The following is a 14,368-nucleotide window of genomic DNA, read 5'->3' as shown; positions in this document are numbered from 1 at the left end:
AAGGTCACTGATAACTGATAGGTGTGGACCTAACACGTAACAGGAGAAACTGTGCAATATGACAAATATTTAACCGTGTTGAAAGTAGATGGCTGTGAAGAGAGAAGCTTTGATTTGAAGTAGACAAAATGTAGGTCAGAGATTAAGTTAGGATCTGTGTAAGAATAAGGTTTTAAGGTCAACTGTTGCAGCTGGACGTTGAAAACAAACTCCTGGAGAAACATTTGAATATATAAAATCAAGTGGTTGTAAAACGACACTGCTGCACAAATCCACACGTACCAAACAAACATGAAACAGCAGAATGGTCATGATGGTGTCATGTAATAAAGTAATGATTGTAATTTTGTAAAATGTAGGTCATCATGATCTACCTTGGGTCTGTGTCACAGGAGAATGTGCAGCCTGTGTTTTAACCTTTGGCACCACAATATAACAACTTTCCACAGAGCTGTATTGCATTTTAATTTATGAGATTAGATAATATTGTGTGATCAGTATTGTTATCTTCAGGTTATAAATCCAGGTGTTTAAAAGGTGAGACGTTTTTAAGATAAACAGCAGTTTGTTATTAGCAAAATAAGAGATTGTAGATACAAGTTTCAGTATAAAACCTGAATTATTTGGCCACTTTGGGGGAAGCAAACAAGCTACACACGCAACACTGGCAGATTATCATATTATTAAGTTTATATGGTGAATGTGATTAAGATCAATTCTCTTATTTTGAATCGTGTTTCTGCCAAACCTCGTAGAAATATGCTACTCTTGCCTGCTGGGGATTCTGGATTAAAACAGCTTTAACTGATTTAAAGTGACTGCTGGGGGAAAGTAATATCTTCAAAGTAGATCTCAAAACCAAGCTGGACTTGAAAAAAATGAAGGCTGTAGAGGACAGTTTTTGATCTTTGCATAGTAACACATGTGGGTCTACAGATGTGGGTTCTGCATCAGTATGAGTCACCTGTAACATCGCCCTGCCTCCCCACAGGGTGAAAAACATGCTGCTTAAATCCAACTGTGTCTTGGAGGCCTTCGGGAACGCCAAGACCAACCGCAACGACAACTCCAGCCGCTTTGGCAAGTACATGGACATCAACTTTGACTTCAAGGGAGATCCCATCGGAGGCCACATCAACAACTACCTGCTGGAAAAGGTAAAGGCGGACAAGGATAGTCATACAGTGTCTATAATCTGGTGACAGTGAAGGTTTGTTTTACCGATTTAGTTCAATAGACTTTATTGTAAGTGCAGAAGGAAAAAGGTTTAACATTTTGTATTATATAATCGGTTGTTTCAGCCAAGCATTAAATTAAAATGTCTTCCAAATGTGTTCTGATAATTCCCACATTGGACCGTCATCTGGTGGCCATGTTCCTCTTTGTCCCTCCGTTGCATGCATGAGTAGATCCCAACCTGGAGGTCTGGACGCCCATTTGGGATTCAGGATGTTGGAAATCTGAGGGGTTGTGTCTTGATAAACAGGATACTGCAAGAAAATTAAATTTGTTCCACTACACAGACTAGATCTTTTTGGACTTATCTCTAATTTTGCCTGTATTTCTTGTGAAATACTGACGAGTTTTCCCCTTGAAGAAACTACGGCTGGAGCGTAATGAAAACCATCAATTGTTGTTGTTAACATATGCCGAATTTACAAGCAGGCCCAAATGATTAAGAATTTGTCATAGACGGAGTTTCACAAAGGCGAAAGATGTTCTCCCAGCTCAACAACTCACAAAATTGAGTAATTTTATAAGGGAGTCTGGGGAATTTCTCTCCCCTTTCATCTCCTTGTTGTTGTTGACTGTAGTTGATGAGGCTGCTGATGTTGGTGTTCATGTTTGCTGTCTGTTTTGGTCCTGTCCCTTCAAATTGATACACCAATGAATGAATACGCACCCTTTACAATAGCATCATGACCCCTCAGCACCCCTAACTGCGACTGACTTCCAGCATCTCTGCTTTAAGGCTTGCAAAAACTATGCAAACGAAACAGGTTGAGCTGTAGCCAAAGAGAAATTTTCCCTCCAGACTATGACAAGGGACGTGGCTCCACTTTAAAGGGTCACAAGTTAAAAAAAACATTGTAAACACCTGGCCTAGGTAGTAAAGAGCTTTTACATTCAGACATCAGCGTACTGCAGTGACAAAAATCTCCTCCCCTTTTTCTTCCGTTCAGACAGTTGTGATGTTACACTGTCCTGTTTTGTTTGTTTGCAGTCGAGGGTCATTTTCCAGCAGTCAGGAGAGAGGAGCTTTCATTCGTTCTACCAGGTAAACCTGTGTGTTTGTTTGCATGTGTTTGTGTTTGCATGCAAACTTTTATTTTGTTTGTGTAAAACTGAACCCACGCAGCATTTCTGAGTCATCAACAGGCATTTTGTTCCTACATGTAGGAGTTTACGGAGGTGAAAATGAGGTCACAGATTGTGTTGGATGTTGAGTGTAAGAGAATGAGGAAATAGATGCATTAAATTCAGACATGATAGCCCTCTAATAATGCAAAAATAAGTAAAGTTTGTGTGTTTCTGCTCCTTCACTAGCTGCTCAGAGGAGCTCCAGACTCCCTGCTACGCTCTCTTCACATCCAGAAGGACCCGACAGCCTACAACTACATCAAAGTTGGAGGCCAGATTAAGGTAGACTAAACAATTCACATGAAAATCGACTCACATACACGCAGTCAGACAAATAGACGTGCATGAAAACCACTAAAAACGAAAGTCTGAGTGAGAGTTTGTTTGCAGGGGGAGAAAAACAACCAATCACTCGACTCTCAGATGTGTGTTTTTGAGACAAACCACACCAATCACATATTTGGAGTTTAACGTTTTAAATGTAGGAAAAGTATTTCAGCACTCATCATCTCTGTGACGCTCTACAGAGGAGTGTTTTGTTTTGTTTTTTAGAGCTCCGCTGTGCGCTGATGTCTTTGCACAAGCTTAATGAGTAGGAACAAAACCACTCGACAGCAACAAACAGCCTGATGTCATGGAACAAAACACGACCAAACAGCTGAGGTGGCGGTCTGTACCCTGCGTGTCTCAGCGGCTCCTATTTTTATATGATGCCACATCGCAGTTGAGCTCTAGGTTGTAATTTAATTAACCGTGGGAATTTGATATCCCGGCTTGACTAATTGGAGGGGAAAAGAAGAAGCTGTGTTTCCGGGACAAAACAAAGAATGTAGTACAACACAAGACGCAGAAAAGCTGACAACACAATACAAATCTGACACTTGTTTCGTTCCGGTTTTTGTTGTTTTCTAATATTTCTCCTCTCTCCCTCTCCAGTCTTCTATCAACGACGGGGCTGATTTCAAAGCCGTGGCCGATGCCATGAAAGTAATCGGTTTCACCGGGGATGAGGTACAGACCGTTTACAAGATCCAGGCCACCATCCTACATCTGGTAATACTCGATAATATCCAATCCCTGCTCTTTTCTCTCTCGCCAGCTGTGTCCCAGTATCGATTTTGTGCAGCGTATAGATTTTAGACAAATGAGTGTGGACCAGTGTTGCCAAGATAGATGGTGAGAATAAAGATTTGACAGTGCACTTAAAAATCTCGTAATGGTTCATTTTACACATGTGTATTGCAGGTTCCTGATCATTTCTTTTGAAGTTCCCTGTAATAAGTAACTTTATTTGTTGCTCTCGATCGGAAAAAATAGAGACAAAGTTTAACCACAGTTTAGTCTTGTTTGAGTTTATCCCAGATGTTGATTTTCAGAGGAATTTCCTTGGAAAACCTGTAAGTAAACATGCAGTCATTATTTGTGTGTTACTGAAACTTTATTTTTGACACATGTTGAAATGTTTACCTTCAGAATAAATTTACATTTTTACAGCTGAACTACTGTAAAAAAAATAAACTCTCCACTTTGAGGAGGCTCCATCTCCATTGTAATGTAAAGTTTATAATGAGGCATTCAAGCAGCTGCAGTTTACGGTTCGCCTACGTTGGCTTCATTATTCAGCCCTGGAGGTTGCTGCTTGGCGTCCCTCTGCTTCCAGTCTCTATGCTAAGCTAACCTGCCGACTCTAGCTTCATATGTAGTGCACAGACACGAAATTGGTAACAATATTCTTGCCTAATGTTGAACTTTTAATCAATAAGCCGTCCTCTCTGGCCTCTCTTCTAGGGCAACCTGACTTTCGGGGTGGACGGCGACGTGACCTTGATAGAGAACACAAAGCTGGTGTCGATACTCAGGGAGCTGCTGTCCACCAAAGAGGAGAACGTGGAGAAGGCCCTGCTCTACCGCACTGTGGCCACGGGTCGAGACGTCATCGAGAAGCAGCACACGGCGCAAGAGGCCAGCTACGGACGGGACGCTCTGGCCAAGGTTATTGTTGGAAAAACACACAAAATTACATGTTGCGGTCGTCTGTCAGGCTGCACAACAAAGACAAAAAACAACACTCGCCTGTTGATGTCCGCAGGGTAGTGACATTTCACTAAACACTTGGCGATATTTTCACAGTGGTTCACACTGATTCACACAAGCATGAGTCACAATGTTGTGACTCCAGACAGAGGCTGGAGACTGTGGAGGAAGCGATGCATGTGGGCAGATTTTAAACCAGCACTGTGGGCTGTGATTCTGACTCACTGATATTGTGACATTTTCACTCATAGCGGTCCCATCTGTGACTGTTCATTGTCTGTGCGCTAGACTACTCTGTGCTGGCAGTCAATCATCTACTACACACTTGTCCTGATGGATGCTTTGTGTCGTCCTCAGGCCATGTACGAGCGTCTGTTCTGCTGGATCGTGGGACGGATCAATGACATCATCGAGGTGAGAAACTACGACGCCAGAGTCCACGGGAAGAACACAGTCATCGGGGTGCTGGACATCTATGGTTTTGAGATCTTCCAGAACAACAGGTTTGAATGATATCAAATATTCCACCCATATAAAAAACATGAAAACACCTGCGTCTTTGTGTACAATATTTTACAGTTATGTCCGTGTTTATTGACTATTTTAACATTTGATTTTATCGGTTGTAACGCAGCAAACATCACAAATAATCTGTAAGCAACCTTGATATTAAAAAAGTTCAGTAACATTCATTCTCCTCTGTTTGTGTTGCAGCTTTGAACAGTTCTGCATCAACTACTGTAATGAGAAGCTGCAGCAGCTCTTCATCCAGCTGGTGCTGAGGCAGGAGCAGGAAGAGTATCAGCGAGAGGGAATCCCCTGGAAACATGTATGGAGGATATCTGTGTTATGGATGTTGAAATCCGTTTGTTCAGTGGATGTTGGATGTTTCTCTGTCTTTACAAAAAGTACAGAACAAAGTTCAACATCTTTGACTTTGTCTTTTGTCCTCTGTGTCCTTCGTTGTTAGATCGATTACTTCAATAATCAGATCATCGTGGATCTGGTGGAGCAGCAGCATAAGGGCATCTTCTCTGTGCTGGATGAAGCCTGTATGAATGTGGGCAAAGTCACAGATGAGGTTTTCCTGCAAGGACTCAACGGCAAACTGGCCAAACACGTCCACTACACCAGTCGCAAGGTAAGAAACCTTAACTCCATCGTCATAATCTAAGACAGACGTATAAAGATGGATAACGTGTCTCTACTTCCTCCGATTGTAAAACAATGTAAATGTTTAGGATGCGACCGCTGCCACTTTGCACTGGTGACATAATTTGGGTCCAGAGTCTGTACAGTAGTGATCGAGCGGAGGAGCAATGGGATGGAGTTCTCACCCAAACATCCACCTGACTCAGTGGCAGGCAGAGCTCAGCTGTCCATCATGGCGTTTAACCCCCTTTTACAGCATCAAATAACTAATTAAAAACAAAAATGTCACACAAAGTAACACTTGAACATCCATCAGTGTGAAATAAAGAAGAAGGGAAGGGATTTATAACCTATACTGCAGCAAGCCACCAGGGGGCGCTCAAGATGTCATGTTATCCATCTTTATATGTGTAAATGATTTATGAATTTAACTGTTTATTCTTCTTTACCTGAAGGCAAAATGCTGCCTTTACATGTTAAATGAGTTTGAATATACTCTCCTTCATCCGTATATGTAAAAGTATGAGTCATTTACTTTTATTTGTACCTCTGGCACTTAAGTACATTTAATATCAGATACTTTAAGACTTTTACTCGAGTACTATTCGCATGGATGTAATATTTTATCATGATTTCTTTACTTATACTCAAATCTGACTTTTGGGGGTCTCCCTTTGAACTGCAACAATATGATGATTACTCTCTTTAATTTATCTACTTTATCTCTAGTTTACCAGCAACTATATAGATGGTCAATTTAAGGTATTTATCAAGGAAAAATGTCAATTATTGTATCGTTGTAGCTTCTCTAATGTCCGAATTCTTCATCTTAACAATATATTAAACTGAATATTTTGGGTTTGGGGCTGTTGGTCGGTCAAAACAAAACAAAGAATCACTCAGTCAATTAAAAATAATCACCAAATTATCTATTATCTATAACAGAACTGATAATATCTTGCAGCCCTCTGCTGAACATCGTTGAAGTAATTGTGGATTTTATAGCACATGACAGCTGATTTTCAGTCACAGTTTGCTAATGTAATCAAATAATCAAAACAATAAAACCAGCAATAAAACCGAGACATCAGACATTAGATGAGTTTGTGGTGCTGCAGGAAGCTGAGAACACCAGAGGGCAGATTGCACCACGCAGTGAGTAACCGTCAGCGGCACAGAGCAGAGAGACTGAACCTGATCCTGTTAGTTTGAATAATCAGGAAGGCTTACAGCCTAATTCACTCTAATGGCTTGTACTGGCAGACAAAACATGAGCCAATTTACTTTGCTAACATCCTCAGTTTGTGTTCGGGATCAGATGACTTAGATAAAGAGAAAGTCGCTCCTCATCATCGCTGATCTGGGGTCAGTGTGTTTCAGCTTCTCTGCAGTTGTTAAACATGTTAGGCGCTGATAAGCAGACGTGAAAGCACAGCAGTGTTTTTTTTTTTTAAAGGACTGCAGTGTCCTCTGTGGACACAAGAGGGCATCAGCTGTCAGAGAGAGCGAGCAGGAGTCTGACTCGACACTTTGCACAAGTGATGTCACTGCCAGCCAATGGGAGTGTGTGGAGCTGGTGCTCTGCTGTGTTAGAACGGGTGTTGGGGGGGACAGGGAGGTGAAGAGGATGTTTTTACAAATGTATGAGGAGAAGCAAACAGAGAAACTGTGAGGACGAGGGGGGTGAGATGATGATGCAGCCGTTGGTAAGGGTTGGAGGGTCTGAGGGGTCCTATAGGAGGCAGTAGTCTGATAGTCCCCGTAGCTTCAGCTGAGAGATGAAAAGCAGTGAGTTTGCTACTTATTCTAATAAGTTAAAGAAAAGCAAACCTCACATAATCCCAAGGACGGAAATATTTTTACACCTACAGAAAAAAATACAACCACACTGAAATCAAGTTTCTTTTTTTTTACTGAGCTTAGACGAGCTTTACTGAGCTCACCTCTGGTTTGGTCAAAATAAATCCTCACTTCACCGAGTAAGATGTGAAACAACTCGTCTCATCAGTCATGGTCAGAGCTGCTGTAAATCACCTCCATACTGTACCCACTGTTTACAAACTGGCATCTGTTTTCAGTCCCAGTCTGGTGTCCAGCCGTGTCCACTGGGAGGCCGCTGAGCTAGGCTCTGCTGACTTTGGTGACTCCCGTCAGCTGATAGAGCCACTGAGCTCCATGGCTAACTGAGCTACGTGCTAATGGCAACTATTCAATAGAGCCAAAGAGGGCTACAGAAAAGAGCATAGAGAGTAGCAGTGATTGGTGACGCTGTCCCCTGTAGTTTTTCTTGCCATTTCTTAGAGATTGTACCTTTTCAAAACAACAGGCTCCAAAGTGAAACACCTTGGAAAAAACAACTTTGTGTTTCCATTTGATGCAAAGAAATAAGATTTATCTTGCTAAAAGGCTCCAAATCCTGCAGACAAACCGTTTCCCCCTTCCAGTGAACAAAGCACACAGTGACAAGGGAGCTGAGAATAAGAAGGGATGAGTCAAGACGGGGTAAAGATTGCACTGCGCTGCAGGCTGTATTGATTCGTGAAGCGTCTCTGTCATCTGGGAGTCGATACGCTCCCTGCTGTCGCCCTCCTGACCTGCTCCTCTGGCAGCAGCACACATGTGAAATGAAGGGTTGAAACTTACAGTCATCCAGCTGCTACTTCCTGGAGCCAATATTGGTGCAAATCAATATTAGCCAGAAATCTTCTCTTTTCTCCTGTACTGTCTGGAGTCCTGTTGCCAGGCAACTTAACATAATGGACCTTTTTGTCAGGAAGCAGTGTGGATTGCTGGGGGCTTTAGTCGATCTCCAGGGCATTTTTGACAGTGTGTATTACTGTTTAAATTAACAGTCATGATGAAAGTTAATCCAGCGAGACGAGGCTTTCATATAACTTTTAATGTCGGTGTCATTAAAATTCATCCGTGGGCAAATCCACAGGGGCAAACAGGCCCCTCCCTCCACTTAGCACTTAATACATGGTTTATAACACACTATAATGTGTTTGTATGCAGGTATAATGACATTTTAAATGTTAATTAATGCCTACAAAGATACATTTTTATATTTTTACAACTGTGTTCATTCACAGAACGAGTTGTAGTTGTGTTTTAACACTTACAACATGGTACAACAACATCATTGCCAGGCACTACTACATCAAAAGCTTCGGGGGGTGAAAAACATTTCATGGTGTAGTTTATGGACAGGTGGTGATAATACAACACTTCATAACTTGTAATTAAGTTTCCATGATCAGTGGAGAATAGACGGATCTTAAGTGGAAGGAAGGTAAATTACATTTTGAGCGGATGAGAAGGAAAAAGCCACCAGCCACGTTCTTTATTTCAGCAAATAAATTGTCATTTTTTTCCATCTTGCAATGTGTAAGTCGTTTCTGTTTTCATCTCCTGAATCTCTTCGACGACTTTAAGACAGTTTTCCACTGCAGGCGGGGTCTGTCTGCAACCTTTTACTAGTGATTGCTTTCTTAGCTGCTCCAGTCAGTATTTTCTGGAGGTAGCTATCATTTCTGTTATGGCTGACTTCCTGTCACTCTGTCCGCTGTGCTCAGATTATGAAAAATTATTAATTATCCGGGGTCTTCGTATAAATTAATACAAAACATATGAGTTGCATACTAGAAACTATAATTGCCTCTTTCACTTCATACTGCAGGTTTTTAATTAGATCCTTAATTTCCTCGTCTTAACGAACAGATACTCATGAGGAACAAGAGTATGAGGAGTATGTAGAGGTACATGTTCATATTTTTGGTTCTGTTTCCTTTCTCAAATTAATTGGAAGAGAAACAAAAACACTCCCAGCGTGAGAGAGGTGGATTACTGGCTTCATACAATGAACACAATAGAGCCACGTGGGTTGTGTGCAACCTTTCTTTAAACCAATCTAATAATGAGCCCCGTTTTTTTTTTTGTAGTTTCCGGTGATTTGTTATTGTCTGTGGACTTGCATACATTAAGGGGTCTTTTGTGCATTGATTGATGTTATGGTGATTCATTTCGAGGGTGATTAATTGTCCCATATGGACATTAATTGAAAAGGTGGAGCAGTTAGAGCTGCCACGCTTATTAGACATTTTGATCTTAGCACCTCTTAGTGGTCGTAGTAATATCTGCAGTCTAATGAGAATCTTTATGTAGATATTGAATGCACGTTATTTACTGAAATGGAGATTATTTATTGTTCTTTGTGTAAAATAATTGAAAAGCAAAGTTTGTGGAGAAACGTGTTTTTAATACACATTCACAGTCACCTGAATAATGACAAGGAACAACAACAACAAATAAAATGGTTAGACAGAACGAGACATTTAAGGACAAGCACGAGCAGAGGACAAAAAAACGGAAATAAATTATATGATAAGTCGGAAAAAACGCTGACTTTTAATGACTTTGCAGTGGAGAGGGGTCTCTTTAATTTCAGGAGGGGAAGAACCCTGAGATTGTCGAATTACTCTCAGCCGAAGAAAAAAGAGAATGAAATATTCTGTGTATTATAGTGTGACCTGAAATAGATATCCTGAGCCACACTCGTGATGCAAATGAGCTCTTGGGGAAAGTTGAGGAAATTTCAGGGCTGCGAGGGGGAACAAAGTGTACACGAGCTCTGCAGACTTTAAACACCCACCGCTGCTCTCCAGCCTCACAGCTCACGTCTCTCCACGTCTGTCTGCCAGGATAAAAGTGTGAAGGTGGAAAGAAAGATGAAGTGCAACAGAAAGAGAGAGAGAGAGAAGAGGAGAGAGAGGAAGAGAGGAGCGCAGGGAGAGACCGGGAATTAAATGTGAGAGGAAGTGAGATATGAACATCAAGGGAGAGAAAAAGGGCTGAGACATGCAGACGGGGAGGAAACCAGGGCTCAGTCAGTGATGTCTAATGCAGCATCTGATTTAGTGGCATAGTTTTAGTTTATTTCTTATTTTAACAATGGATCAAGTGACTATATATAGTGTAGTATGAATGGGTGGCTTGTGATGACAGAAACACGGAGAGTTATCACCCAAATCTGCAGCTCTCCGTGTTCCTTCGTTTTCGGCTCTTGTAGCTCGTTATTTTGGTTTTCTGGTCCACAGACTTTGCTCTCATCTCGCCGCTGTACACCATCTGCCCAGCATCAAACTGCAGACAGACAAAGTTAGCGACTAGCTGGTGAACACTGAAAAATTTAGCAGCTAAAAGAGAAATATTTTTTTCAAGAGTTGTTGGAGACAAAAATTGTTTAAAGGAGAGTTAATTTAGACTTGGTTCATCAGGTGGCCAGAAACACGACTCCAAGTGAAAGCTAATGTTGCTCCAATGTGTGAATAAGCAACTTAATATATGTTGGATGATGTATTTATAGCATGAGCTGTTGAAAATGATCCAGTTCTCAAGCCACGGTTAGCAAGGTCATACTGAAGTCTTAGATGTGTAGATTATAATTGGCGAGCCACCAACCCAACCTGGAAATGAGACCCAACAATCAAATCTCCTTCTCCACAATCAGCGATGTCCAGAAACTCAGTGTGACTGTTGCACTGTGGGTAATGTAGGCGTCAGGTTTTGAAAATCAGTCCACTGTTCTAGCAATGAACTGCTGTAACACTGTTGGACTTTTTTATTTCACACAGTCTTCTCCCTTTTCAAAATCAGTTGCCAACATTACCCACAATGCAACTTGGCTACTGAGTGACATCAGTGGAAACAATTTATTATTTATCAGATTACATGCAGCTTCCTCTGGAGCTGCAAAACACACTTTAACTTTGGTGTCCTCTGGTCTCAAACAACACGTTGGAAGACACCCTCACATGTACAGTATACAGTTTGTGTAGGATTCTCCTGTTTAATACACAAAATACACCCTAAAACCTGCTCCAATAAAGCAACTTGTAATCAAAAAGTAAAACTGTAGCTTGACAAACAAAGGGTGTGGACTTTAAAGTTGACCTGGAGCTGAGATGTTCCTGTCGAGCTGCTGTTTCCAGGGTCAAGAGTGTATCCTGTCTCTCAGCACCGCCGCTGCCCTCACAAAACAAATGAAATATACGTATTGAGTATCAGCCTGAGAGCCTCACTGCCAAGAACCGAGGAGACAAAAAGGAGTCGACAGGAAAGAAAATGAGTCAGAGATCTATTCCAGGAGATGTTCTGTAACACGAGCGGTGCTCTGTGTCTGCACTTACGTTCTCACCCTCCTTCCAGCTCTGAATGATGTTGCATACAGCGCACACGCCCCGCTGCCGTCCATTCATTCACTACATGTGAGCGGTGGATTCACATCGCATGCTCTCAGTGTGCAAAGATGTATGTGCACATGTCGACACACACTTGATAAGGAGACAAAGTTTCGATCATCAGCAGACGCACTCTGTCCTGGATCTGCCGTCTGCTGATGAGAAATTATTTTTATTGGCTTGCAGGCGTCGCAGCCTTGCTGTGAATTAATCAGGCGCTTTTGATGCACGGCAGCTTCGGGCTTGTTTACAGAGACGTCTTACCTAAAGGGAAAACGCTTGAATCTGATACTCTGCGGATGATGCCTCACTCTGATTTATTTATCTTTTGCTAATGCGTCGGTGCAGTGAAATGTGTCTCCAGTCGTTTTCTGTCAGGTTGTGTTTTTTCGTAGATGCTTTCATCACACTGAACTTTAACGAGTTTCATGAATGTTTCACTCCTGTTGACCTACAGCCAGCGAGCTGCACACTTGTTTACTTGAGTCATACATCTTTTTAGTGTTATTTTTAGGTCACTGCACCACAACCGAACTGCCTGATGATGCTCTGTATTTTTCTCAATGTGTTACCGCCTGACTGTCGCTGTTTACTCTGTGCCATGGAGCTTTCCTGTTGTTCAAAAAACTATTAAAAACACAATCTTTTCGCTTCCTTTTTACAGTTGCTACGATCTATATTTTCAAATTTTTTGCTCGTGGTGATGAATTAAGAGTAAACTATCACTCGACTTGTTTCCCCGTCAGCTCCAAAAAGCTTTGTACTGCTTTTTATCTCGTTGTTTTAGTATTAAAGTTGGATATTTTAGTGCTTTGGTTGAGTCTCGCTGCTTTTATCAGCGTCGCTTTCAGTCACGGTTTCATTGAAAAAGCTCGCCATTTCAACTTTACGAGGTAAAATAATATCTAATATAAAAATATTTGTCAGTCTTGTGTTTACAGCTCGTTTCTGCTGCCCTCAGGTTGTCAAAAAAATTATTGCAGGTTTAAATATTTACGAGGCGTCTTCATTGGAACTCATAATGTGTTGTTTTGGTCTTTTTTATGGGGTTTGATCATTTTGTATCCCAACAGCAGCCGTATCCTTAAATCAAAACTTAGCTGAAGCATCGGCGTGTTTCCCAACACTCCTCGTTCCCTCCTCGTCTCACTTTATGCTACTTTGATCTTCCAAATCTGCTTTTTTCTACCCAATTTCAGTATCAAGTGCTGACACGGTAGTTCTGTTTGCCTCTCTCTTCTTTTTATTGAGCTCTTTCACAATCCCTGTTTCAATAACTCCCTCTAGTCTTCGCTCCCATTGTCGTCTTTCTCTCATCTCATCTCATCTGCCACCATATTTACTTTACAGAAGCCTCTCAGCACGTTGCATGTACAGGTGCAGCATACTAATAGGATGTGAAGTGTGTGTGTACGTGTGTGTCCTCTGCCCGCTGCCACATGTATGATTACATGTTAGGGGTCTGCGCTCAGTGGTAAAGCTTTTATAGGCCATGTGCTGGCCGATGCTAGTCATCGAGAGGCTTGTTCATCAGCTGCAAGGAGGCACAAGGTCATCGTGAGCAGCAAGGACACATGGAGGTTCAGTTTGATGAGTTTTTTACGTGAGTTGTACTCACTTATACCTCTGTCACAAGTGAGGATGTCACTTTAAGACGTAGTTTTAATACCCTGACAGCTGCCAGTCAGAGCACTGGGCATGAAATGTAAAATCCATGTCGTCATCTGCCGCCTGGATCAGCTCCCGTGGTCCCCACTGAGAGTTCTTGACAAGTTTGCAGACAGTCAGACGCCGCTCAGCGGGAGGTCTGGCTCGCGCTGTCCTGGATTTTTCTGTCCACAGAGAGCAGGAAGGGCAAAGGTGGCAGAAAGGGTAGTCGGAGAAATGATTGCAGGAGGGAGGGAAGTGGATTTCGAGTTAGAAAGGGTCAGATTGAGGTGGAGCTTCTCTCGAATTGGTAAAAATAATTTATTGTTCGAAGTTAACAGAAAAAACAATCTGTTCTGCCGGAGAGAAGTCTGCAATCCAACAAAGTTTGTTTTGTCTGTGCGGAGGGACGACTGAAGTGTCGGAAGCTGTTATGGGTGTTACTGACTGGTAACTGTTACGCGCCAAATCACCAAAATCCCACATATTTTCTGACTTTACACTGACTAGTATCCAGCCACGAGTGGACAATATGAATAAAAATCTTCAATCTTGGTATATCGATTTACCAGCAGAGGCCAAATAAACCCAGAGATATTTAATGATACTGAAAACTTTAATATGGAAAAATCTCCTCGAGTTATACATTTTGCTCCGCATACAAAATTTGACTAACCTCTGTTGTATCGAAGTGGCAGCAGAGACAGATATCTGCATGGTGGGAAAGTTCGGCCATTGAATATGATATTATCCTCTGTGTTTATCAGTAAAAATCTTATAGGCTATTTCATTTACTGGCCTTAACTTAAGCTCCATCCAACAAAGTTCAGAGAGTAAATAGAAAGGTTATTAAATCATAACAGAGGACATTAAAGCAAAAGTGACTTTTTTCAGAGAAATAATCATCCACTGAACATGACATCGACTGTATCGCT

At 41.7% G+C, this 14,368-nt stretch overlaps 1 protein-coding gene across 1 annotated transcript in view; it reads left to right on the top strand.

Annotated features, from left to right (window-relative positions):
• Positions 1-14,368, top strand: part of myo1d (myosin 1D) — a 103,580-nt gene that overhangs the window by 21,739 nt on the left and 67,473 nt on the right. Inside the window, exons 4-11 of the mRNA XM_084342901.1 lie at positions 992-1,157; positions 2,225-2,278; positions 2,548-2,643; positions 3,298-3,414; positions 4,150-4,353; positions 4,753-4,898; positions 5,110-5,224; positions 5,366-5,536. Of these exons, the coding sequence (XP_084199027.1) occupies positions 992-1,157; positions 2,225-2,278; positions 2,548-2,643; positions 3,298-3,414; positions 4,150-4,353; positions 4,753-4,898; positions 5,110-5,224; positions 5,366-5,536 (1,069 nt within the window). The remainder of the gene's footprint in view (positions 1-991; positions 1,158-2,224; positions 2,279-2,547; positions 2,644-3,297; positions 3,415-4,149; positions 4,354-4,752; positions 4,899-5,109; positions 5,225-5,365; positions 5,537-14,368) is intronic.

The sequence above is a fragment of the Pagrus pagrus genome (assembly GCF_965226575.1).
Source record: "Pagrus pagrus genome assembly, chromosome: 21".
Lineage (NCBI taxonomy): Eukaryota > Metazoa > Chordata > Actinopteri > Spariformes > Sparidae > Pagrus > Pagrus pagrus.
The sequence above is the reverse complement of the archived record's forward strand: the minus strand, read 5'-3'. Positions and strand labels throughout refer to the sequence as shown.